The 25,298-nt window shown below is 42.4% G+C and overlaps 5 protein-coding genes across 8 annotated transcripts; 4 read left to right on the top strand and 1 right to left on the bottom strand.

Moving 5' to 3' along the window:
* Nucleotides 1-37: 37 nt before the first annotated feature.
* Nucleotides 38-5,836, top strand: LOC116919183 (zeta-sarcoglycan). The gene is made up of 7 exons (XM_045171485.1): nt 38-355; nt 2,377-2,566; nt 3,992-4,111; nt 4,349-4,421; nt 4,499-4,622; nt 4,687-4,812; nt 4,894-5,836. Exons 1-7 carry the CDS (start codon nt 38-40, stop codon nt 4,972-4,974), a joined length of 1,032 nt encoding a protein of 343 aa, XP_045027420.1. The 3' UTR covers nt 4,975-5,836.
* Nucleotides 5,837-8,251: 2,415 nt separating this feature from the next.
* On the top strand, nt 8,252-11,921 carry LOC116919185. The gene is made up of 4 exons (XM_032925112.2): nt 8,252-8,343; nt 9,907-10,059; nt 10,132-10,450; nt 11,275-11,921. Exons 1-3 carry the CDS (start codon nt 8,252-8,254, stop codon nt 10,304-10,306), a joined length of 420 nt encoding a protein of 139 aa, XP_032781003.2. The 3' UTR covers nt 10,307-10,450; nt 11,275-11,921.
* Nucleotides 11,922-12,688: 767 nt separating this feature from the next.
* On the top strand, nt 12,689-17,901 carry LOC116919033. Of its 2 annotated transcripts, none has more exons than XM_032924890.2 (6): nt 12,689-12,865; nt 15,392-15,532; nt 16,565-16,612; nt 16,694-16,792; nt 16,880-16,971; nt 17,053-17,901. In XM_032924890.2, the coding sequence occupies exons 2-6, from the start codon at nt 15,442-15,444 to the stop codon at nt 17,158-17,160; spliced, it is 438 nt and encodes a 145-aa protein (XP_032780781.1). In that variant the 5' UTR covers nt 12,689-12,865; nt 15,392-15,441; the 3' UTR covers nt 17,161-17,901. The 2 variants fall into 2 exon arrangements, with proteins under 2 accessions (XP_032780781.1, XP_045026885.1); XM_045170950.1 differs by having other exon boundaries at nt 15,347-15,532.
* A 113-nt stretch (nt 17,902-18,014) lies between these two features.
* Nucleotides 18,015-20,387, bottom strand: LOC116919032 (peptidyl-alpha-hydroxyglycine alpha-amidating lyase 2). 3 transcript variants are annotated; one of them, XM_032924887.2, is made up of 7 exons: nt 20,156-20,387; nt 19,777-20,093; nt 19,523-19,677; nt 19,039-19,237; nt 18,561-18,954; nt 18,356-18,462; nt 18,015-18,253 (listed from the first exon to the last, which is right to left on the bottom strand). In XM_032924887.2, exons 1-7 carry the CDS (start codon nt 20,340-20,342, stop codon nt 18,152-18,154), a joined length of 1,461 nt encoding a protein of 486 aa, XP_032780778.2. In that variant the 5' UTR covers nt 20,343-20,387; the 3' UTR covers nt 18,015-18,151. The 3 variants fall into 3 exon arrangements, with proteins under 3 accessions (XP_032780778.2, XP_032780779.2, XP_032780780.2); XM_032924888.2 differs by having other exon boundaries at nt 19,789-20,093; nt 20,156-20,365; XM_032924889.2 differs by having other exon boundaries at nt 19,777-20,182.
* Nucleotides 20,388-20,753: 366 nt separating this feature from the next.
* LOC116919030 (lamin Dm0) lies at nt 20,754-25,188 on the top strand. The gene is made up of 12 exons (XM_032924886.2): nt 20,754-21,294; nt 22,266-22,398; nt 22,474-22,611; nt 22,676-22,858; nt 22,929-23,069; nt 23,147-23,376; nt 23,447-23,678; nt 23,767-23,884; nt 23,979-24,082; nt 24,200-24,307; nt 24,474-24,536; nt 24,651-25,188. Exons 1-11 carry the CDS (start codon nt 20,921-20,923, stop codon nt 24,510-24,512), a joined length of 1,800 nt encoding a protein of 599 aa, XP_032780777.2. The 5' UTR covers nt 20,754-20,920; the 3' UTR covers nt 24,513-24,536; nt 24,651-25,188.
* Nucleotides 25,189-25,298: the final 110 nt, after the last annotated feature.

Raw genomic sequence — 25,298 nt, 5'->3', positions numbered from 1 at the left:
GCCTGGCCGAACAAGCGGAGAAAGAGCAAAGAGAAAAATGAGTTGGAATGCTGACGATGGAACAACAGGGACTAGAAGGAGCCGACCTGGAAGAAGCCATTCAGCCGCCGTGACCGATTGGCTGGGTCGAACATCATCGGCCGGATTGCCATCGTCGCGTCACACGGGCCACGGTGGCGGCAGTTACCCGACGCAGTCGAGCCAACAGCTGCAACAGGAACAGGCCCGTCTCGTCCTAACGTTAACAGGCTGGCGTCGGCGTGCCCTTTTCGGCCTTTTGTTAACTCTCACCGTTATCGTCATCATCAACCTGTCGCTCACTTTATGGCTCCTGCGTTCCATGCAGTTCTCGTTGGTAAGAAAATATCACATCACATACTCTTTTGTATCCATCTCTCTATCTCTCTCGATATGCTACTCAACTAAGATCCAGCTGAGCCAACCTTCAAAATCACGATCGTAATATGCCCTGCTTATCTCTTCTGCCTATAAATACCTTTAGTATGAGCTTCGTTCCTCCTAACGGTAGCAGTCAGAGTCTTGTATTTAACGGAGCCAATCCGATGTCTTTTAAACACCATTGGGAAATCAGGACAGAATAACTCGTTTTTGTACCTCCTTTTTCATACGCTGCAGCCATGATGTCCTTAATTTACGATAGGCATACATACCCTCCTCCCCCCTCCTTTCTCCGCGTAGAAAGCCGATCCAATCTGTACTAACTTATTCCTTAGCTTATAAGAAAGTCCAAAGCAAGAAAAAAAGAAAAAAAAGGCAAAACTCGAAAAATGATGAAACATCGTAGATAAATCAGCGCACCATGACATCCGGTTGGTGGGCTTATACAAAGAGTTTTGTACTGGCATATACAAGGACAAATTTCTTTTAGATATTCAATAGGTTATCGAATTCACATACCTCCTCGATGACCTTTAATATCAGAAAATCTGTCGAGATGAGAAGAAGAAGAAATAAACTTTTTCTAAATCTCTCACTGGATACGACATCCATTAAGAATGTCTTCCTCTCAGTCCAAATCTGAATGACAAAGTCTTGACACACACTGCGCTTACTGGTATAAAATATAATACCCTAGCAAAATTCAATTTTGAAAAAACAAACAAACAACAACCATATCATTTAAAACTATATGGGCAATGTTTCTTTGGGTGCGACAAAGCCATCGAAGCCGTGCGCTGCTTCTAGAAGGTGACGTTTGTTTCTTGTTAGAAAGAGAGAGAGAGAGAGAGAAAAGGAGGAATGCCAATGACGAAGAGTTTTCATTCGTTATCCGCTGATTCCATCAGTGGTGAGCACTTTGATGGTGAGCACTCCATTGGCTTATTGATTCGTTTTTGTGCGGGCGCTGTTCGGTAAGCGAAACACGAGCCACACCACTGGCATGATATGCTGATGAATTCAATCAGCTGCGCTCGGTCAGATTTCCGTTCACATATACAGATCACCAAACCGAAACCAATGGCGCGACTCTACCGCACTGGCACGTGCAAATCGAACCACGGGGACATTTTTTTCTTTGTCGCCCACCAACGAAAGAATGCGCCACCCATACAAGAAATCAAATTGCGAAACAAGAGTTAAAAAAAAATTATAAAAAATAAAATACACAACATCGCGCTAAATGAAACGCTACAGTTGCGTTTCATTCACGTGAAAGAGAATCCGAAAATGCTACCGCCGCCGGTTTGGCAGGAATTCAAATCTCGTCCAGCGGCGGATGAATCCCGACCCCGAAAACTGAGCCCTACAAACCTATCGGGGAAATGCCTATCCGCTTTGTGTAGGGTATCCAGCTACGCCTCTGCACGAAACATCCTTTGATCGTCTTACGTAATGTTTCGTTTTTGTCTACGCTGTCCTCCTCAATGGCGACAGTGAATGTCCAGCATCAGCTATCGACCGTTTGCCAGCAATACGAGCGTCCTTTGTTTGCACTCAATCCAGCCCCTTCCACCAATCTTCAGATCGAGTTTTTTATTTGGTGTCACCGCGAGCTCCATCACGACACCCGTCTTCCACACCTTCTTTTCCTACCCTAACCTCGTCCTACTCTTGCAATAACGATGCCTGTTTTTGACGTCTACGATCGTTCAGGTGCCCTATAATCACAACCGCCCCTTGCCATTGACCAAAGAATTGCCCCAGTCTAAGGTAGTGAAGTAGATCGGAAAGTGTCAAACGATAACAAGACACGAGATGGGTTTCAATTGTTTAGCTAATTTTAGTCGTGTCACAAACATTATCGATCAACTAATTGCTTTTTCCAAAATCTCTTTCTCGTTGGTGGGGAAAAAAAAAATCACCTGCTGCTCGTGACGCAAAAACTTCTGGCGGGATGGACAACGTGAACAACAGGACGGGATCGGCAACATGAAAATCACGCCCAGCGGGATCCAATTGAACGGGGAAGCCATGGTGCTAGACACTTTGATTACGTCACACATCAGTGCCAAACAGGGACAACCGCTCGTCTTTGACTCGAGCCAAAATATCACGATGAACGCCCGCGACGCCCAGGGACGGATCGCCAACAAAATCTTCCTCGGTAAACTCCCCCTCCCCAATTTTTTTCGGTTTTTTTAAATTTTGATACATTAAATCATATGTACAATAACAATAATACGCCGTGAATCAGACCAGCCGGCCATGCAAAGCCGGATTATTTGTGGCGACCATTTGCATTCGTGATGGGGAGAAGCGGCTCGAGTGATGCTCCATAAAAGGAGCTTATCAGATGGATCAAATTGCGCCCGATTGCAGAATTTGATGAGCTTTTATAGTACGAGCGATCTATTAAGAGCCTAGCAAGACTTTCGAACGTTAATCTTGATTGAAAGGCGAATCAAGACAAGAGAAAGCAACGGCTGTGTAATTGTTACAGTTTCAGGAATCAGCAGCACTTAATGCTGGCGTCATCAAGACGGTCGAGACAAGACATTGATTCCATAGAGAGCAAATCATTTAGATCGTACACGCATTTCATCTTATTCAACCGAGCACGGTCTCCATTCAAATTATGATAAGCAGCAAAGTCATCAACTTGCGCTCTTGCGTTTCCTAAATTATGACAACACGCACACACAAGTCAAAAGATGGCGTTCATCTCTTCACGACCTGAATAAATTTAGAAAAAGGAAAGAAAAAAAAGTGAGGTTCAAGTCGAAGAGGAAACGCCCCAAAAGAATCGGATAACCAGCAGAGCAGCACCTGATCCCCTCCCTCGCATCCCACTTTGCAGTTTGGCTGCCAACGAGAAAACTTGTTAACTTAATGCACAGACGAACCATCAAAACTTGTTATTTGTTGCCCTTATTTTATTTTTACCCCCCCGCTCTTCTTATCCCGACGCCTGATGTGTTTCTGCCCGGGTATAGATGGCACTTTGAATATTATTACCAGATCGGGTGACACCAAACGGACGTAAATATCCGCGCACGAGGATGGGAAAAGGAAAAGTAGCTGAATTGTTATCGACTTTCGGAATACGGCCAGTCGTTTACTTTACACGAACCGAATAAGAATCGAGAAGTAAATTTTGGTTTTTAATATTTAGAAACTAGTCGGGCTAAAGTCTGTTAAACAGTATCGCGTGTCTCGAGTCATTAATGTGTTAAGCTCCGTGTCACAAAACGTCTAATAATCAATAGTCGTTTTGATATCGTTGACTCGGATGACACCAAAACAGCCGTACCCATTATTCTGAACGCACAACATGATGCCTGCATTTTCATCTCTAAATGTTTTTACTGGTTTCCAGTTCACCGTAAACAAACAAAAACAGCGCCGCTTTTTCGTGGCTTCCTAACACAAATCTAAAATAAAACACAAAAATTGTTTGGCCTATCGATTATTCTAATTCCGCATATTTATTTACTTTTTTCTTTTCTGGACGGGAATTTCTAATCCCATCACCCTAACGAAATGGATTAACCTCTCTTCGTGATTCATACGTGCGTACGTGAACATGCAGGTGACAACAGGCTGGAGGTGGTAGCCAGAGATTTCCGCGTGACCAACTCCCGCCAGGAGCTACTTTTCGCCGCTAACCGCAAAGAAGTGATCGTCGGTGCTGACATCTTGCGAGTGTCAGGTAAAGCGACCCTTCACTTTTTTATGCTAAACGTAACTATTCAAACTCCTTCCGCCATCTAGCGGGTAGTAACTGTTCAACAAGTGCTTTTTAAAAATGTCTACAAGGACGATCAGTTTCTTGTCATCATGTAGTTTTTAAAATAGGCGGTGCACTGCCGTCTTTTTAAAAAAATTAAATCATAACAAAGTTTTACTTTTACGCGTTTTTAATTATCTGATGGACACAATTTGTTAGGCGTGGGCGGTGCCGTGTTCGAAGGATCGATTCAAACGCCATTGGTTCGAGCAGAATCGGGAAATGATCTCAGGTATGTTTTTTAAAAAACAGTCATCAGTATCAAATTCGCTAATCAAAGCGTTGAATTGTGTTAAATAAACTTCCAAGGTTGGAATCTGCCACCCGAACGTTGCAAATGCAAGCCCCGCAAGGGGTGGCGCTAGAATCGCAGGCGGGTGACATCACGGCAACAAGTTACGAAGACCTGAGACTTTGGTCGACCGGAGGATCGGTATGTATCAAATGTACATGGTAGACTTGGCGCGTGATGAATTAACGCTCAACTTTCAATGCAGATCAGAATAGATTCTTCGAGCGTCGTGTTGCCAAATATTCGAACGGCGCTAGTGACGTCAAAACGTCCATCATCTGGTTCGAGTAACCAGCAACAGACGGGCAGATCATCTGCCCAGATATATCAGGTACGCGGGAAAAATGAATTTCTCATACAATAACAAAAAAATAATTCCTCCTTGAAAATTGTGCTGGAATTCGGTGTTCAGGTGTGCGTGTGCAGCAACGGCAGATTGTTCCTGTCGCCGCCCCATGGCTTATGCATAGCCGATGGCACTATATGCGCCTAACTATATAATTTCAAAAAAAAACAAAATGAATTGGTAAGCCTACGCTTTCACGGCGTTGGGCTTGATGGAAATGAAGGCAAAATTGAGGCCAGCGCACGGCAAGAACAAGGCAATAAAATGTGGGACACGACACCAAAAGAAATGTGTACATACAAAAATGCCGCATTGCTATTCGAATGTGCCGCCAGTGCCGAATCGTTTGGGCAAAGCGCCATTTTTCAAAAGAAAAGAAGGCGAATAATATGGCGACATTCACGACAGTTTGAAAGAAAAAAAAATTCAATATTATTGCTATGAAAATCAAGATGATTAATGACAAAAATTAATGTGCGTGATAGTGAGGATTTACGTGAAACCTGTAGCCTCCGATCTACATGGTGTGTACGTGTGTTATTCAAAGTGCCGTGTTGTTCTGAACGGAGCATCAAAGGACCCGCCCTGACGTTTACCGACCGATAGATCAAAGTTGTCTTTAGAGAGTTTCTTATTTTAATGGACACACAAACACTAACCACTTCAACAAGAAATGCTCCGCGACAACCAGTGGGAATTGGACAAACCAAGTGAGGGGGGGCCACATCTTTATGTTTATTTTTTACTTTTTATTTGCTATTTTGTTGCCATTATCCACCGATTTGGCTGCTCGTGTAGTCGTCCACGTTCAAACAACAGCTGGAGAATAGCTACAAAACAACGCGAAAACGGCCAAACGGATGTGCGTGTCTCTCAAATCGCCGTCTTTTAATGGAGGTTCAATATACACTTCTAGCATGACGTAAAGGCAATATTGAAAATGTGAAGCAGCTGATTGAAAAAATGTTAATGCTAATGATGAAATACAAGTGTCTTTATTGATTTAAAACAAAAGTTAGGAATCGTAATTACACACTCAATCAAGTATTCATTTCAATTACATCGTTCGAAATCTAGAAGCTGATTGCAATTTTCCGATTCACCATCATCTGCATTCATGATCCGTATTTTGGCCAGATCGTCCTACACTCACTTTCTCAAAAATCTATTTTCATCGCTCGTGATGTGCGTGTGGTGGCTGGACGATTTATCCATGATGCATACGTCGAACTGTCGAGCGTCGACACCCACGCTACGGGAGCAAAGACCCAATATGCTCAAGACAACATGCGCCCAATTTAAAAAAAAAAACATTCTAATCCCACCCCTACAGTCAACAACCTTTGGCGACAATGTATCACGCAACTATTGAATAACAAAAAAAACGGAGGTAACAATAAGCTGTGTTACACATGGTTGGAAATTCAAGGCCTTCAGCTGTTTCACAGCGTAGGCTGCGTAATATGCGAGAAGCTATTAAACGGTAAAAATGCCACACTGACAGAAGTGCGCGAAAAGAGCCCATACAGTTCAAACTTAAATTGACGAAAATCATTCGACTCGAAAGATTAAACGAGGGCAAGTACTGAATTTCAACAGATACCGGCTGCCAAAAGTATCCATCAGGTGCAAAAACGTTAAATTTACAAAAATTTTAGGTCGGCCTCATGGAAGTCGATTCTGATTTCGTCGCAGGGGAAAAAATAATGATAAATCAACAAGGAAATTGCGAAGAAAAGATGAGGAAAGAGATGTTGGCAACAAGACACGATAACCATTTCCACAAATCTAATAAAAAAACATTTCAATTCATTTCCTTATTCAACAGTTGGCGTGGGCGAAAGTCGTCAACTTAAACTATACACCACGTGTAAACGCAAAGGTTATGATCCCATAAGCCTACTCCCCCATCTTCAAACCTTCTTCATTGGTTTCATTAAGAGCCAACAGAGCAGATTAGTGTGACAGAGCCGCACGAAAATAAACACACAAAATCTGTCGCGCTGATGTAGGAAGGCAACGCAGTTTCAAGATTCTTATTTTACTCGCAACCTGATCTTGAAATCGCCGTTAAAAATGTTCGATCCGTCCGTTTCATAAAACGACAAAAAGGTGTGCAACAGGGGGTGGCTTAAAAGTTTAGGTTAAGGTTAATTAACTTGCCTGATAGCGCGCAGAGCCAACCACAAATCCCCATTACGTCAACATAAAGGAAACTCGAAAGTTTCCTCCATCGCCAGAGCCAATAAAACTTGAAAAAACGCTGTTCTTTTTTTTTTTTACGCAAGACAAGCCAAAAGGGAATGAGCTACTAAGTAACTAAAACTCGTTAGTTCAAAAGGTGTGCAATCAACAAAGTTGATCGGTACAGCAATAACACGTACCGAACGCAACTGACCAACGAAACTCGAACCGAATTACAAAGACGTGGTAAACGGTGGCCTTTCATTCACAAGTTAGAGTCGATAGAAACTTGGGTCAAATAACACGTATGGTCGGATATCGTACAATTAGCGCAAAAAAAAAAACCAGAAATGTCAGTTACGCCCATCTTCCTGAACTCCGTTTCGTACGCAACACGACCCGCTGCAATCCATTAACACGCCGTAAAGTGAGATATCCGGCAAGAAAACTCAAAATATCAAAGATCTTAAATGGCCTTTTCGTTGGCTATTAATCCTACTGTCTAAAACTTTTATTTTGATAATTGCCGAACTCGTTTTACACAAAAATAATCTACTCGTAAATATTTAATCAGGGATGGCCGACGCCGACGAAACAAAGAGAACGTTCATCTTCAGACACCATACAGGCAAACGTGCAGACTTTCCACTAATGAGAATGCCACGTCACGTTCGATTATGGCTAAGGCCTTTCGTGATTTTGTCAACGAAACACAAAGAATCGGAAGGGGAAGAAGAACTGCCGCAACTGCGCTGATCACGGAGGAGGTAGATCCGACTGGCGATACCATATAAAAGACGGAGCAGCTGCTCCACCGTCACTTATTCCTTCATCCTTGCCCCGGATGCTGGACCATTTTTGCTTCCAGTTTTTTTTTTTTTCGAAAAAATAATTACCTTGTCCCAAGTTTTAGAGAAAAAGCACCGCAAATATCAATTACAAACAGAAATTTTGTTTCTTTTACTTTCATCAAGGCTCAAGTGAACAAGTTGAAAAGTTCAAGAAACGAGGCATTCAACAAAAGGTAAGTCTTTTTTCTCTAACCTTCACAAAAAATGAGGTAGCAATAAAATCCACTATACGATATAGAAAATGGCAAAAGGAACACTAACCAAAAAAAGTGGCCTAAATGTTTTTTCCCAGCTTTTATCTCCATTGATCTTCAGATACATGTACAAATTCAATCTCTGTGGCTAATTGACTTGTCTCTTTTATACGTCCATTTCTCGTGGAATACAGAATGATCATCTCATCGATGTCAACTAGAACAGCAGCAACTGCCTGTCTTTTCTTGCTGGCCGTCTCATTGGCCAATGCCGCCATCATCAACAGGTAAATCAAATCAATGACATCAAATCGTCCAAACCCAATAGTTTTCTCTTTCCATTCTTGATAAAGTCAACCTTGAGTACACAAAAAATATATATAGAACTACCCTTTCAGAAACAATACCAATAGTACGTGTGTGTAACGCTATGCAAATCGCTGACGTCATCCGACGTGCCGAGAGCCACAAAACGAAAAGGCAATGACGAATGGTGAAACCAATAGAAAATAAGACAGGCAAAAAAATTAGAGACTTACACAATGTGTTGCCTTGAATCTCGAGGTGCCACGTTGGACCGGTAGTTATTACGTCTGCACGTTGTGTTCGGATGGAACCACAACTCGGAGAAAGTATCGAATGACGAGATACTGCAAGTCTTTCGCAACCAGCTTTTCTCCTTTCTGTTTTATAAGAAACACAAAGCAAAACATTTGAGACCCACATTTTTCGTTTTGCCCAGCTTGTCACTGAAACCTTCCGTACGTACCTCCTATTACTGTGAGAAATCGACACGGGCACGACCATCACTAAAGTCTGAGATCCAGTTTCAGCGGTGTGTCATCTGCGAAAGTACTTTGGCAAATGGCGCCAATTCCTATACTTTTCATTCCGACTATAATTCGTCAAGCCTTTTTTCCCTCTCTTTCGTTTTTGTTTCAAGGTTGCACGTGTAAGAGGAGGGGGGAGCTTTTCAGCAAACCACGTCGTATCTTTTCACTAATCGTTTTGTGTTCTCGACGCCCTTTGCAAATTTTCTTTTCTACAAAAACAAATGTATGGCCTCCATTTTTATGCAGGGCAACACTTTGTAAATCAGCAACTTGCATTAGAAAACAAAAACTAAACAAAACGTATGAAATTAAATGGTCACGAATCGTCGGAACACGACTCCCAAGAGTGGAATTTTGTTCGACGAACCAAAATGGCGTCGACAAGGTTCGGGGTTACTTTTTTCCCTCGTAAACAATGCGTGCGAGTGACTTACATGTTTGATGGCGTTTCACCCTAGAGGAAGAAGCTTTTTGTTTGACCACGTCCACTGAGAATCGAGGTCAATCACGTTTTTCACGACCCACTTGGGTGAGAAAAATGTGCGATACGCGACTCAAACGAGTTTTGATTCATATTCAACTGGACCCACTTCAGGTGGGACGCCATTATTCGTAAATTCTCGGCGTGACGAATGTAAGGCAAATATGAACGATGACGATGGATGAGTAGGTGGAAGAAAATGACACAAGTGGGGCACGACTTTTGCACGATTCCAACCGATTTTACTGCTCATCCTGTTTTTCAAACCAGCAGCTACAACAATATAATATATAATCTAAAACAAGGTAAAAAGGCTAATTTAAAACTTTGTTTTCGACTGAAATCAATGGCGAACAAAAAGTTCTCGGGAAACCAAAGATTAAGAAAGAAGTCCTTGCCATTTTTAATTGTTGGTGACATCTAGAATAATATCCCATTTCGAAAATGATGGTGCGACAACTAGATGGCCTTCCTGGTGTGTCATCTGGCACACATCGACCAATGGAATTTTAACAGTTTTCTTTGATTTCCAATAGGTCAGGTGATGACGAGAACAACGTAGTCGACATCGCCGAAATGTCCAGCATTATTGATGACGGCACTGATGCCAAAGTTGTGGCGTTGTACGATGTTCTAAAGGAAATTCTCGTCGCACCAGCTGAGCCGAGTCAGCCAATGGCCCCAATCAGGTATTACGACCTCATCCATTCCATGAACAAAAAACCAAAAATATGTATGCCAACGACATGAACGCAATGCAGGAAGAGGACGTGCTACTTCAACGCGGGAATGTCCCACAGCTGCGATTACAACGAGGTGCTCAAAACGGTCGACGACGTCAACCACTGGAGCAGTGACTACACTCCGGGCAGGCGCCGGAAGCGTCAACCCATCACCACACACCGTGGAAGGGCGCCAACACGTTGGCTTGGATGATGGACGCTCAACATTTTGAAGAAATCCCTCATCCCCTCTCAGAAACAACTCGTCCCGACCTTGACACAAGCTTAATCCTTTACATTTTTAAATACTTCCTTCTTCGTCGTTTCCCATCTTCCACGAAATCCGGATATCCATCAGGTGAGATCTTTTGCACTTTGTTTATTTTACATTATGTGTAGACGTCCGTTTGGCTGTCCTCTCTGCCATCGTGACGGATGATAACGAAGTGGACGTGAAGGCAGTTTTTGGAACGACGGGCACTTGGAAGATGAAAACAGTTGGATTTATTCAGTGAATCTACTTTATATACAAACATGCGTAGTCCAATGCAATTGAGACGCCACACGCGTCACGAATGTTGTCCTTTTTTGAAACAAGCGCTTCGAGCTATACTCACACGCCTGGAATTCTCAATTGGTTCTGGCCACCAGTCTACCAAAAACAATGGAGATAAACTGTCTCTTTGCTCTCTTATTCGTATAGACTATGTAGATTTCGTTGTCTCGAGCGAATGTTTGTCGCTTTGATGAAAATAACTAGTTTTTGATTGTAGTTTACGATAGTTTTTTGGTGATAAACTTAGTGGTCAACTGTTTCCTTGTGGCTGTCCAACGAGAAATGTTCGCCATAGAGTCAGTCGTGTTTACCCATTTTTGGTATTGAATTCTTGCCGAGGAGCTATAAAATTCTTGCGATGGCTGCATAATTGACTAGTCGTAATTGCCCATCGGGTATAGTGGGACTAACAAAGGCTACTACCACCTTATTCGTATAACTTTGGCGGTTTTTAACGATCAGCCGCACCTCAAGTGTCCGCCTGTCGTCTGTCCACACCTGCCGTAAAACTTGGCGTTCCACCCGCATCGTGAACCTTTTCGTGGTTCGATCGACACACTGTGTCATTATGTACCATGTAATTTTGTCTTTTTTTTTTTTTTTACTATTTTCTTTCTATGAAAAAGGTATTTCTGCCCAACCCACAAAACTCAGAAGAATTCCGGCCAAATAAATCTCAAGTTGATTTTGATGTTGTGCAACATTTCGATGCAACGTGATTTATTCGGATGTCAAAACTCCTCTCGAAAAAAGCTTGAGATCACTATTATGACATCCCTTATTTCAATTGCATGAAGAAAAATCTATTACTTGCTATTATTATTTTTCCTTTTTTGAGCACAGTCATTATTCATAAATAATTTAGCCCCTACATGCAGTAGACTACAACATCACAATAAATAAATGGAAAGAAAAGGAGACAATAAATCCACTGTTTTCATTTTGAAAACACGTCGACGACGCCCCGATATGGAATGCTGCTGTCGTCCCTCGCTCTCGTCATAGTGTTTCCATCCGATCCAACGTCCCTTTACACACACGTGCATCCGTCGTGAGCAAATCTGCATACATGAAATAATTCATGCGTTGTTGTCTATTGTTCCAGTATAATAGAATTTTCAGTGTTTTCGATTTTTTTTTGCTTTTCCAACTTTCGGTTTGCGATTGTGAACAATCCCGTTACATCAACGTAGTACAACAAACTATTACAAAGCGTTCCTTTCGTCTTGTTGTTGTAGACCCCAAAGATGAATAAATCGATGATAAAAAGATGCGCATATCTCTTTGCTGCAATCGCAGTTTTGTTCACGTTAGATGCACACGTCAATACTTGAGTCACGCTAACGACTGGGGCATGAGCGCGGAGGAATCATGCTGGAATACAACCAATCTGTTGAATTATTCATAGACAGAGCAAAGAGGTGCAACAATGGAGGGTCGAAAACGTAGGAAAATATTTCCCTTTTGTAAGACGTTCAGTCTCTCGAACGCTTTGATCAATTAGCTAACTAGCAAAGTGAGTCTAACGATTAAGGGACATGCATCGAACATTTCCAATAAGATAAATCAAAGACAAATAGATTTTAGGTTGCAGGGGCATATGACTCACAACAGATGATGAATTGAAGCGTAACTGAACGAAATGAAGAAAAAAAAGACAAAGACAGGAGGAACCGGCTTCTGCTAGCGGCTGAAAACGCCAAACCAAACAGAGACCGGATGTGTGTTGCACAACGAAACCTCCACCCCAAACTCACCTGAGCATCGCATTCGGTACCTTACTGAGGCGCATCACGATTAATAATAGCCTTACCTGTACCTTTATCCGTTGGCAGGAGAGGCTTCCTTCGTCTTCTTCTTCTTACCTCATTCTTATTCATTTTCTATTTTCTCTTGTGACCGTTGCTTTTTGTATGTTTCGAGTGGGTGGGTAAAGAAAAGAAAAGAAAGAAAGAAAAAAAAAGGGAGGATGTTTGGTGGTTCTGGCAGGTTGCCGGGACGATGGGGACTTTTGTTCCGTCTCTTTCAACTTTCTACGCTCAGTGAGCTGAGCGCTGCGATCATTCACACAAGTCGAGTCAGTGTCCTCCTTTTCTTTTTTCTCTTCTCCGTTCTTTTAGTAACTCTCGAATTTATTTCGCAACGTCGTCAGTGTCTTTCGGATTTATTCTTAGATATCGATCGCTATTGGGAATCAATTTGCCATCCTTGTTAAAGGTCAGTTCATTCATAATTCATCGTCTCTTGTTCTTGTTGTTTTAGTGGTATAAAGCTTGTTTCTACCGTCTGCTTTGTAATCGATAGACATTGGGTGTGTTTCAGGGCGTGCAACTTTTGATTGATAATTAACATTTACATCACTAGCTATATACACCCACACGTTGTTTCATGCGTATATACCTGGCGCACGCAGCGAAATTCACGCCATTGTTGTTCCACGTCAGGGAAAAACAAAAAAACAGATTCCGCACGCGGCTAATCGAAACGGGAAAAACACGCCTTCCCACGGATGGAGTGATACGCATATTTGACGTTCAAACAGAAGCGGATGAAACATTTTCTTCCGTTTTTAACGAAATTTCAGAATCAGAAGAAATACGGATGGAAATGAAAACAAAATTGAGTCCAAGGAACCGCGATGAGGAAGTGAATACATAATTAACGAGCTATTTAGGGTAATGGTGCGGTCCTTTTTTAATTCTACATTTTTCAAGCTGGCTGGACTCGTTTGGTGGCATGACTCTCGCTTGTTCTTTCATATTAGCCTTTCAACGTCCGGTCCTGAAACCACAACGTGTGGAGGTTTCAAATAAAAAAAATAAATCCCGGTAAAAATAGAAAATGACACCGCGTTTCAAAGTTTGCGCATTATTTTTTGTTTGCGAAGAAAGACAAGAAGAAACAACTATGAATTTAAGAAACGAAGCCTGACGTTGGACGGGGATTAAGGTTGGCCGGGCACGGTAAGGTGTCTTGGAATAGGATTACACAAACCGGTATAGCCAACCGGTAACGGAGACGTCACGAAGAAGATAATTTTAGAAAACTTTTGAAAGGCTGCTGTGTATTGGAGACGGTGGATCAGAGCCGCAAGTCTTTTCATTCAGGACAATTAAATGTCACTGGATACAAGCATTCCGTCACGTTCAACGCGTCTATATGGACAATTCGCTTAAATATTATAGTTGGCCAGCGTCTCTCATCCGCGGATGGATATTTATAGCGAACGGCGACGGACCCTGTTGTTGGTCGGATGACTCACGTTGGTGGCGATAGGGTTAGCGGGGAAACAAGACGGAAATGATTCGTCTAATAACAATTTGTTATCATCGCCATTCCAACAATGGGCGCCAAAGAATTTGAACGTCCTCCTTTGCCAGCAACACGAGCCAATCAAACAATTTATTCGACTCAAAATATAGAAACGTCAACGACTTGCAGTCTGTCGTGTCGTCAGCCCGTTTTTACCAATTCAACATTCAATTTTCTCTTTTGCAATTGAATAGACTTTCTTTTCTACTCAGTTTTTATGTCACGGCCGTAGATGGACGCGTGAGTGTAGCCCATGTCCATCGTTGCCTGCATTACCCGCCCGTTTTTCTCACGACGGGGGATGGCTGTTGCGTTTCATTGCGCCATTCCTCTGCTGCCGACGTCGCTGGATGTTCCTGCGCCTATTTCCTCTTGTGTTAGTTTATGATGCAGCGGAATGAGAGAACAGGTTGAAGTGCCGAGAGGAGAAACAAAGGGCCATCAAAGATTCTTTTCAATTTTGCTTAGAAAACTGACAGCCGCGCGTGCGGTGCTCAAACTTGTTGTCAAAGCGCTTCATTAAAAACAGATTTTTCCATCTTTACTATCTTTTCCAAAATTCACAAAAAGATGCGTACATTTTTTTTTTTAATTACATGCATAAGAACCGAGAGTCTGAAGAAGTGGAATGTCGTGAAACGGTTAAAGTATAGAACCGCCCTCTCTTTATTTCGAGTGCTTTCGGGATCTTCTCTCCCTCATCGGTAGAAAATCAAAAGTGCTCATACATCACGTTGTCAAGTGGGCTCATCACCACCTGGATTTTGGTGCTTCTCGCAGTCTGATGTGCACGTCTAGTGTCGATTTATCGTTGGAGCTTTTGAGCGTCGATCGGCTGGCCTCGTCGGCAGACTTTGAGAACCCATGAAAATGAAAAGACAGTGAAGGATCGTTATATTTGGGATGGATGTATTGACCCGGAACAAGGAAAAATGTATACTCATGCCTAATGAAAGGTATGAAGCGTAACGGATGTTTCCCACCCTATATGTATTGCTCGATTACCATCTAAAACTGGACACACAGCTACTGTACACACGCGGCTGCGTGTCGTGCTTAAAAAGAGGGTTTTTTTGTACACAGCCCAGTAAGTTTGGATGTCTAGCAGGAGGGACACGAGCTGCTTTTTTTAAACTTGGCCACCCGGCCGCCCCACCTTTATACACGAAAAAATGCGAGTGATGCGCGCGCGCGTCCAGCGGCCAGCATTTGTGTTTTGTTTTACTTTGGCATCGTCACAACATAGCGTTCACGCAAAGACAAACCCCGAATACGTTAACATTTCATCGGGCAGTCTTGAATTGGTTGTCGTCTACGAACAACCGAGTGATACCTCCTTGATTTCGTGCTCTTCGTTTCCAACTGTTTTTCTTGTTTTTCATTCAGATTACAGACGATTATTTCTCGATTCGTTTGTTGTTTGAAAAACAGATTGGCCGAAAATAAAAACAATTTGAAGAACAAATCAAACGGACGCCGACATGTCAGGACGACCCTCATCAAACTGGTTCCTCCTGCCCGTGACGACGGTGGTCTTGGTCGGCCTCTTTTGTCTCTCAACCCTTCATACAGGTAACAACGAAAATAGTCCACATTTACATATATACTATTATACGCAAAGATTATTCCACTCGTCCGTCGGTTCTATTGAACAACTTCAAGCCGAGGGAGAAGACAACAGTTTTTATACATACGCAATGCTGACGAGGGTTTGCCTTACTGGCGAGAAGCCAATCCAGTGAGGCGGATCAATGCAATCCATCACGGGGCCTCTTTTGTGTAGACGATGGTTGTTAAATCTTGGTAGGGGGTGCAAGGCATTCTTTGTTTCTCGTTGGGTTTATCCATTTCAGACAGCCTCTTCAAGTTTTCATTCCCATTGACATCACGATGAGCAAATTTTGACTGTGTATAAACTAGTTTTACTGACGAGGTTAATAACGAGACGCACATTAGAAAGAAAACAAAAGAAAATAAGACAAAGGTGGGAAAATCCACTTTGACAAACACTTAGACCTATAATGTCTTTGGTATATGTAAACTGTGATAACGTTGACGAATCCGATTAGATCCCTCACTTCAGTGGAGTACAGGGACCCTTTCTACAAGATCATCATCTGGCTTCTAATAGTCAGAGAAATGGGTGACAAGAAAAAAAAGGAGAAGAAGACACGCAAAAGCACGGGTGTTGTATAAACGAAACGCTTTCTGCGTTGAGAACAAAGCCCAACAGTTTTGGAACGTGACCAACGGTTTTATTGTCCCATCTCCAAGTCAAAACGAAATGCAAAAAAACGCGTAGCGATGATTTCATCGACAGTAAAAAATAACAAGAAAATGTTTTTCCTTTTAAAAGCGTAATGTACGGTAGCTCGTCGTCATCGGTTTTAATAGAACGGAATGTTTTGTGTTTTTAAAAGTGGTATACAAGACTCTGGACTTGGCCAGCGACAAAAGAAGAAAGGCCTTTGTGTTTGTTTGTCTTTCACCAGTCTACTTTGTTCCTCAAATAAACTGTGTTAAAATGTACTAGTGGCGAGCTAGGCATCAATAATGCTCAATTTTAAAATTTTTAAATGTTATTTTCTTATGATTTCCTTATAGTGGAGGGCGTTCAATGTTACGTCTGCAGCTGGTCACCAGCCGATTCAAGTAAATGTTTTTTTCTTTTTCCCAAATTTTATTATTAATTTTGAAATGAAAATGAAAACTATGAAAATTGGCTCGTTACAGATCGTGTTGATGTCTGCACTCGAAAGAATTTCAGCGAGTCGGTTCGAACGCATAGCTGCGAGACGGGCTGTGAAACCGTGACCGTCTTTGATAAAAATGGTATACATCAGTTGCCCACCGTAGATGACTTGAGGCTCTTTTCAATGACATTTTTTCTTGTATAACGTACGTGGATATTTGTGACAGGTCGGTTGGATTTCTTCTACCGCAATTGCGCTGCCAACACGTCCAGCATAACGGGCACTTGCTTCAACGAAACCTCAAAAGCCATCACAAAGGTACGGCTTTTCATATACATGAGCCAAGCTAGTATAAATGACGTTCTACTATTCTCCTTCTTTTTATTTTTCCATTTTTAGGAAATTTGCAATTGCGATTCAAATTATTGCAACCAGGGCTCGGGACTGGAACAACAGCTGGGCATCGTCCTATCCGGCGTATTGGCTTTACTCGTGATGCATTTTTAAAAATACGAAGGAAAAGGCCTTTTCTTGATGCCTCCACGCCTTGTTATTGTTTGCTTTTTTTCTTCACGTAACCGGTTGACTCGTTTGCCATTTGGACAAAAAGCGCAACTAGATTTTCAATTTGTACATCTTTAACGCAGATTATCCCCTGTTGTTGTGTTTCCTGGTTCACAGCTCCGAGTGAGAATTTACAAGAAACGCCTTTGGCAGTATATTAAAGACGAAAACAGAGACACATCCTCTTCTCTTTTGATTGTTTGACTCTCTTCTTGGGAAAGAAGGGCGTTCGGTTTTCACGTAGTTTCGGGGTTATTACCTCGCTGTTGTAATTATTTTATTACAAGCCCAGCCGTATACTAGATTATCACATTTTACTCACTCTCTTGTTCGTTTTCATTTCTCTCCTATATCCAATGAGCCTGTACGTGGTAACAAAAGCTAGCACAACCAAAGGGTCACGTGGTGAAGGCGAGCGCACCTTTCGCAGTTGTACCAAAACCATGTCGTCTGACATTTCTCTGGCTGACAGGACATTTTTTTTAATTAAGCCATCTTCAAGTAAATTAACAGAGGCAGTACAATTGCAATAGGTGCGTTTCGACTATTTATCCTTGCTGGCTATATAGACCATGTGTTTTTTTGTTTTTTTCAAATTAAACAAAAATTAATAATTTGTTTGTTTTCATAATTGGACGAACGTCTTTCTGCATATTACAATTAACGGTTTAGTTTTCTAGTGTTTCCTATTGTTCCCAATTTTTTTTCTTTCGTCTTTCTTCGGAAATTGTAAAAAAAAAAAGAAAACAACCTTTGATGTACCGTTAAAAGTGAGAAACACAAATGAAAAGAAATCATCGACTCCAGGTCATATACTTTTTGATCGTGCAATAATGTGCATCTTCTCATTGGATACGTCAGAGAAGTTTTAATCTATTAATAGTTTGAGAATAATCATTTAAACGCTTGAATGGAGCCCCATATGTTTGGATTTTCATTCGAGGGCGAATTTGTGGATGCGGTTGGGTCCGATTTGAACGACGTACATGGCTTCACCGTCCCGAGACACGGCGACATCGTGCGGGCTGCCAAAACCCTAATAAAAAAAAAGAAAAAGAAAAAACGTATAGAAAAAATATTGTCCAATTTATGAAGACCATCTGCGTAGACAGAAACGGTCTAAGAGGGAAAAACGTACATTGGCGGGAGTCCAGCGGGACAAGGTGCTCAGGCTATCCAAGTCGAATGTCTTGCCATCAGACATGCCCAGAAATATGGATCCGAAAACAGCGTAAAGCTGCTGGCCTGTATAAAACAAAACACGACGCGTCAGCATGTCTACACGCGTATCCCGCACAACGACGGAACGGGATTGCAGTAGGTAGCCGGGCTTATTTCGGTACCTTTGGCAGCAACGGCAAAGACTCGGCCAACGTGTTTGCCTTTGTATCCAGCCGGGCCATAGGGTGACCCGAATTTGGCCTGTCCGGGTCCTTCTTTCAGTCCGGCGTGAATACAGACGATCCGTGAATTCTCTCGATCAGCCACGCAAAGAGCGTCCTTCTCCTCCATTAGCGTCAGGCTGTGCACGATGTTGAATGGCCCCGTGAACACGTCCAACAGGCGGCCATCGGCATCGAATTTGAGGATTCGTTTGTTGCAATAACCGTCGGATACGAAGAAGATGCCTGACGATGACACAGCCACATCTGTCGGTTTGCAAAAATGTTTATCATCCGATCCGGAGACGAAAGCTTCGCCAAGTGTCAAACTTGGCACTTGGCTCCCCTTCGGAAACTGTATAGTAATGAAATAATTGAATTTACATAAACCTGCACTTTGGAATAAGGAAAATCAAAATCAAATTCTAAGGTATTGTACTTTAAAGACTTGATGCAATGCCACGTCGGTAACCCACGTATTGCCTTCAGCATCCACTTCCAGTCCGTGGGGCATGTAAAACAAATTTGAACCCCAATGGTCTAACAACGAGCCAGTTGCAGCATCCAAGGTAACAATGGTATCGTTCTTGATAGGTCCATCGTCAATTCGGTTGTATTGTCCGCTGCTATCGAATGAGCTGTCAGCATAATAACAAAAGAAGCCATCATCAAATATGGCGCCCGTAAGCTCAACCACGACTCACGAAAACCAAACCACAACAATTAAATTGAAATTAAATGGAAAATATGTTACAGGTTTCGGATAATCACCCCCTGCAGGTAATGCTGTTTATTTACAAATTCGAATGTGACCTTGGATATACTGTATTGCCCTTGGCTATACGGATGAAATCCACGTTTTCCCCCGATAATGTAGTACAGTACACTCAAATAGAATGTTGGAGAAAGCAAAGTTTTCTTACCCGCCATCCCATTTGACGTTTCCTCGATGAAGAATAACAGGATTCGACTTGTCGTCAACGGCCACGCCGGTAATTTGGCCGACATCTAATTCAATCGAGGGCCAATTCAAAACCTCAGCTGGTTTCGTGGCTGCAGGCACATCGGCCGAAGCACTCTGGTGTTTTCAACATACAACGATGAAATGACAATTGACACTCTGTTATTAACTAACCAATGTACACAACAATAACAAAATAGGCGACATTAAATGTACCAAAGGTTTTACCCTGCCAGTCAAACTGGATGGCAAATTGTTTCGAAGTCGTTCCAACCAAGATGGCAGAATGTTCAACAGTTGTCTTTGTTCAATTTCAGCTTGCTCAGTTTTCAACCTTCTGGCCGAATATCCGTCGAGCAAACACAACAAACCAATCAGACCCACTGCGACTACATTGGCGTACTTCCCCATGATGACTGGACTCCACAAACAAAAAATGCTGAAATGCAAAAATCCCGTTATTCCCTTGGCTTCCCTTCGACGAAAGGGCATCCAAAACACCTGAGGTGATGGCTGTAGCTCTTGGAGGACGTCTGCACAACAATTAAAATGGAAAAGCTCAAGAAAGGCCTTCGGTGTGTATTCTCCTACTAACCGAGAGACCAATCAGGTGTTTTCCCTGCTACGCCATACGTCAGTCTTGGGAGCATCGGCGCAGGACCTGCGTTTTCTAACACGATCAATACATTTTCTCGTCCAGTTCTGAAGCAACCGACAGTATAGGGGACGACGGCGCATTCGGCCCAATTTGACTTCCGGCGTGTTGTCCCACTGTAAGCCATTCAATAGCACCTGCTCGTGAAATCTGTGGAGTGACGTACGTGTGACGTCAGCTTTTTCTTTTCCTTTTTTTGGATGAAATCGTCGAACATTTTCACTAGAATGCGTCACTCACGGTAGGAGCGGCGTTATTTACTCACAGTTACACCATGTAACTTGTTGAGTGTGCCATCTGACATTTGAAAACGAAAATGACCACACTTGCATTGCTGTAATTGTCAAACGTCTTGACTGAACATTTTAAAATTTGTTTGCTGCAATACGGTTTCAAAAAGATTATGTATTTACACTCAATAATGTGAAAATGAAACGAATTTAGCGGGTGACAGTCGGGTAGGGGGAGGGGTATAAAAATAGCGTCAGGCAGAGGTGTGAACGTATGTAAACGGAGAGGCAACGCTGCGTTTCGACGCCATTTTTTCCCTATATGCCCTAATACCCCATACCCCGCTTGTGTTTTAACTTGGAAGGGTGTGCCGGCTTCAAACACCAGGAATTTTGAATCGTGCGTTTCTTTCTAATACAGTTTGCACCTGACAATCACACATTTGAATCGAAAAAGACTTACTTGAACTTTAAGATGTCTGCGAAAAGTAAAAAAACACCGGCATCTAGCTCACAAGCATCGGGCACAGCCTCCCAATCAAGAAGCTCACCACTCAGCCCAACACGTTTGACTCGTCTTCAAGAAAAAGTCGAACTGCAGAATTTGAACGATCGCCTCGCCAATTACATTGATCGTGTTCGTCACCTGGAAAGTGAAAACAACCGCCTTAATATTCAGATCCAGACCACACAGGAAACTGTAACTAGGGAGGTAACGTCTGTAAAGGGTTCATATGAAAAGGAACTGTCTGATACTCGTCAACTCTTGGATGAAACAGCCAAAGAAAAGGCACGTCTTCAACTTGATGCTGGACGGGCAAGAGCTGAGCTGGGAGAATTAACCCCAAAGTAAGTTAACATTTTCATGACTTGTGCATGTGATTGATTGCGAAAGATAAGAAGGAGAGGTTTATGCATATCAAGTGCGTGCAGCAGGGGCTTAAAAACCTGTCTTATCTGGTGTACTACAAGAAACCACGGTGCAGATAAATCCTTTGCTATGGATTTACTATACATGCTTGTTGTTTAAAACATAGTGGGATTCCATTCATTTTTATGGTTCATGTGTTGTGCCATATTTTTGTTGTTTTGTTTTGGCTGCTAGGGTCTGCTGATTTGTAAACAATATTTGAGAAAAGAATTAAAAAAAAAAAGTGGGCAGGCTTTCCTTTTTTAATGGGACGCTTGTACAAACAGCCAACCCTCTTTTTTAGGTCTTTGGAAAGTTAAAACATTTCTGAAATAAGAAGCCCCGGGGCTACGGGAGCATGAGGTGTTCTGCCAGACACCATTGCGTGATGGTAGAGGTTCCGTGTTTGAGAGTAACAAGGGTATTTTAGCGTTTTTTTTTTGTTGGATCTTCCTTCCTCCGTAGGCAACGTAATTGCAGGTTGTAGCGTGTAAGTAAAAGTTGACGAGTTTTAAGTTTTCTCTTCTTTTGAACACGATTTTTGGCTCTGTTGGGGATGTCATTATTTACCTAACGCGAAGAAAAGAAGCAGTGCTGCTCTAGTCGTTTACATAGAATACGGTCACTGACCCTCCGGCAATAACTGTGTTTAGAAGAAACGTTTGTGGACAGCGTCATTCGTGTGAAGGGTTTAAATAGCCCGGGAGGGCGTGCTTACTCATTGTCGAAGAGGGTAAAACTCACCATGAGAGCTTTTTTTTCCATTGGGGGTCTTGTTTCGCTTTTCTCACTTAAAGAAAACGTGTTTTTTTTATTTATTTATTTTTTTCTTTTTCTTCCAGACTAGTGAATGAACTTTGCCTTGTATTGTAACCGATTGCCTGTTTTTATTTGTTCTGTTGTTGTCTAGGTACAATAAAACCAAAAATGATTTGCTTCAAGCCGAGAAAAGGATCCAGCAGCTTGAAAGTCGAAATAATGAGCTTAGCACGTCTCTCTATCAGCTGAAGAACGATTTGGCCAGAGCAGGCGAAGAGAAAAAGGTAACATAATCACCGAAAGTCGAGTTCTAATGTTTCACTATTTATGAGTATTTTTTGTGTTTTCTTAATGAACAGGAAATCGCTGCGGAAAGGGACAAGCTAGCGAAACAAGTGCCTGAATTACAGCAACAGCTCGAGACGGAATTGCTGGCCCGCACTGATTTAGAAAACCGAAACATGACGCTTAAAGAAGAGCTGTCATTCAAACAACAGGTAGAGTCACTCGATCTGTATTTATCGTTTCAAAAACCTAATCGTTTTTTATTGCTGTGAATAGATGTACGAACGAGAGATGACTGAAGTGCGATCCAACAAACAAGTCGAAATCAGTGAGATTGACGGCCGCCTACAAGAACATTACCAGGCCCGTTTGCAGACCACTTTGCAGGAGCTTCGCGATCAGTACGAATCGCAGATACAACAAAGCAGAGACGAAGTCGAAGCCTTGTATCAGAATAAGGTTCGTTTCAATCGCTACTACCCTTCCTTTATATCAAACGTGGCAGTGACATGTGTTTACTCTTTTCAAGGTCCAAGATTTGGAAGATCAGATGAAAAAGCAACGAAGCGCTGCCAGTTCACATTACGAAGAGGTTATTCAAACTCGCGCTCGTTTGAATGACTGCAATCTGAAATTGTCTGAATTGGAGTCGGCCAACGCTCATCTGAAGGTACACATCAAACCGCCCAAATGTTGTTTGTAGTTCATTAATCACAGATTGTCCTTCCCATGTCCTTTCAATGACAGTCTCGTATTGCGGAATTGGAACGGAACATGGAATCCGAACGGGCTGCGCACGCTAAAGCCATCAATGAAGCATCTGTTGTCTACTCTGCCATGGGTCAAGGAGAAATCAACCGCCTTCGCGAACAAATGGCTGTTCAGTTGCAAGATTATCAGGATTTGATGGACATTCGTACTGCTCTCGATATGGAAATCTCGGCTTACCGTAAACTGCTAGAAGGCGAAGAAACACGGTACATTTCAAACGCCAAAGTTATTGTTAATGAATTGCTGAATAATTTTGTTTGTGCCATTCCAAAACAGATTGAACTTGACGCCATCGGTGGCTGCTTCCACCTCGCAGAGCACACGTGCTGGCACCCCTTCTCGCCGCACACCGACACGAGCCCTCAAGCGTAAGCGGACCATGCTCGAAGAATCCTCTTCCTACTCGCTGGCCGACTATGTCACCTCAGCGAGCGCGAAGGGAGACGTCGAAGTCTCTGAGGTCGACGCCGAGGGAAAATTCATCCGTTTGCAAAACAAGGGCGACAAGGTTTGAAATATTTCTTTCTTACTTTCCCATCGTGATCGCATTTTTGTTTTTTTAAACCGTTGTTTCATTTAAATTGCCACTTTCACAGGAGGTATCGTTGAGTGGCTGGCAGCTAGTTCACAAAGCTCAAGAAACCGAAACCATTTACAAATTTCATCGTTCATTGAAAGTGGCTCCCGGAGGCTCAGTGACGGTTTGGTCAGCGGGTAAGCTATCATTAGTTAGCATTGGCGTGGCATGGGACGTGCGAATAACGAAGGTGTTGACTTACGTACGATTGTTTCGTTTGCCATTTGCTAGGCAGTGGAGCAGCTCACGAGCCGCCCTCGACTTTGGTGATGAAAGAGCAACGTTGGTTTGTGGCCAGTGAAATGGTTACGCAACTCCTCAACAACAACGGAGAGGTAAGACATTGTCCGAGATTGTTCATGTTCTCCCTCATTTATCTCATCCTTCATTGAGGAAACATTATGTGTGTTGTTCTTTTCTTCTTCTTCTTCTCTCTCTCTTCGCCGCCGTAGGAAATGGCTCAGCGGGAAAGCAAACGAGCGCAGACCAGTACCTCTATCCTCCGTCAAAGGGAGGAGTATCGCGGCTTGGGTGGTCCACAAGAACTCCACCATCAGCAGGTAAGAAAAGAAATAAAGATTTTCACATTTTTTTTTGTGTTTTGTGTTTGTGAGTTGCTGCTGGTCGAACCCCCCTGTTTTTGGGGGGTTCGGCGTGACGTTGAAATCTTATCTAACTCATCGTCTGTCTTTTTGTTTTCGCTGCTTTGTCTCGACCAACGAACAGGGGGACCCTGAAGGCAAAGATCGTTGCATCGTCATGTAATCATCTCATGAGTACTTCATCAAGGTAAAAAAAAAAAAGAAAACCACATGTGAAATCATGTCGGGACTGTGTTCCAGTCATCATCAATGCTGATCGTTTTTCCCTTTTTCTTTCTTGTTTTTTTTTTCCTTTTCTCAGATGTGTTCACGGAAACGTTTTTCAAGTGTCTTATGATTGGTCCGATAATTTCGAAAACAAAAAGATGAAATAGCAAAACAAAATTGCGTGTCTGAGAGAGAGAGAGAAAAAGAGATGAATGTGTGCGTTCAAATGTTTCTGACGCAAGCCGCTGCCATTTATGAAAATTCGTTCTACTAGAGAAAACAAAACAACAAATTTGTCCGGTTCATTTCGAGGTGCATTCGCGCACCAAGAGAAAATTTCACATGAATTGCATACGAACTAGGTTTGACGAGATTTTTGCCTGTTTAAATGCAGAAAAAACGGCCCAATGAATAGAAAGTAACAAACAAACAACAAAAAAAAAAAACCATCCCAAATTTTTACATCATCATCTTTTGCAGTCCATTAAAAAAGTTTGAAATTTCTTTTGATGTGTTGCCCCCAACCCTTCACTCATTTCTTAAAATATTATTTTTTGTTCTTTTTTTTTGTGGGTTCCCGCCCTTTATCTTCATTAATGCGTTGAATACACCAACGAAATTCTTTTTTAAAAGGGGAATGATGAAAGCATTTTTTTGTTTCGTTTGACCGCCCCCCTTTATTCTTGATACGTAACCAATACTGTGGTACTAGTTGAGATATCTCGTGTTTTTCTGGGTGGTC

Source organism: Daphnia magna, linkage group LG3, assembly GCF_020631705.1.
Source record: "Daphnia magna isolate NIES linkage group LG3, ASM2063170v1.1, whole genome shotgun sequence".
NCBI lineage: Eukaryota > Metazoa > Arthropoda > Branchiopoda > Diplostraca > Daphniidae > Daphnia > Daphnia magna.
Note: the sequence above shows the minus strand (reverse complement) of the source record. Positions and strands in the feature narration are given on the sequence as shown.

Coding starts and splice junctions, on each gene's coding strand:
- LOC116919183 (XM_045171485.1), top strand. CDS start 38: ATGAGTTGGAATGCTGACGATGGAACAACAGGGACTAGAAGGAGCCGA. Junction 2,567..3,991: donor CGCCAACAAAATCTTCCTCG/GTAAACTCCCCC, acceptor GTGAACATGCAG/GTGACAACAGGCTGGAGGTG. Junction 4,623..4,686: donor TTTGGTCGACCGGAGGATCG/GTATGTATCAAA, acceptor CTTTCAATGCAG/ATCAGAATAGATTCTTCGAG.
- LOC116919185 (XM_032925112.2), top strand. CDS start 8,252: ATGATCATCTCATCGATGTCAACTAGAACAGCAGCAACTGCCTGTCTT. Junction 8,344..9,906: donor AATGCCGCCATCATCAACAG/GTAAATCAAATC, acceptor GATTTCCAATAG/GTCAGGTGATGACGAGAACA. Junction 10,060..10,131: donor CAGCCAATGGCCCCAATCAG/GTATTACGACCT, acceptor AACGCAATGCAG/GAAGAGGACGTGCTACTTCA.
- LOC116919033 (XM_032924890.2), top strand. CDS start 15,442: ATGTCAGGACGACCCTCATCAAACTGGTTCCTCCTGCCCGTGACGACG. Junction 16,613..16,693: donor CTGGTCACCAGCCGATTCAA/GTAAATGTTTTT, acceptor GGCTCGTTACAG/ATCGTGTTGATGTCTGCACT. Junction 16,793..16,879: donor GACCGTCTTTGATAAAAATG/GTATACATCAGT, acceptor TATTTGTGACAG/GTCGGTTGGATTTCTTCTAC.
- LOC116919032 (XM_032924887.2), bottom strand. CDS start 20,342: ATGGCTTACAGTGGGACAACACGCCGGAAGTCAAATTGGGCCGAATGC. Junction 19,678..19,776: donor CTGGCAGGGTAAAACCTTTG/GTACATTTAATG, acceptor TGAAAACACCAG/AGTGCTTCGGCCGATGTGCC. Junction 18,254..18,355: donor CCCGCTGGACTCCCGCCAAT/GTACGTTTTTCC, acceptor TTTTTTTATTAG/GGTTTTGGCAGCCCGCACGA.
- LOC116919030 (XM_032924886.2), top strand. CDS start 20,921: ATGTCTGCGAAAAGTAAAAAAACACCGGCATCTAGCTCACAAGCATCG. Junction 23,885..23,978: donor AGTGACGGTTTGGTCAGCGG/GTAAGCTATCAT, acceptor GCCATTTGCTAG/GCAGTGGAGCAGCTCACGAG. Junction 24,083..24,199: donor TCCTCAACAACAACGGAGAG/GTAAGACATTGT, acceptor TCGCCGCCGTAG/GAAATGGCTCAGCGGGAAAG.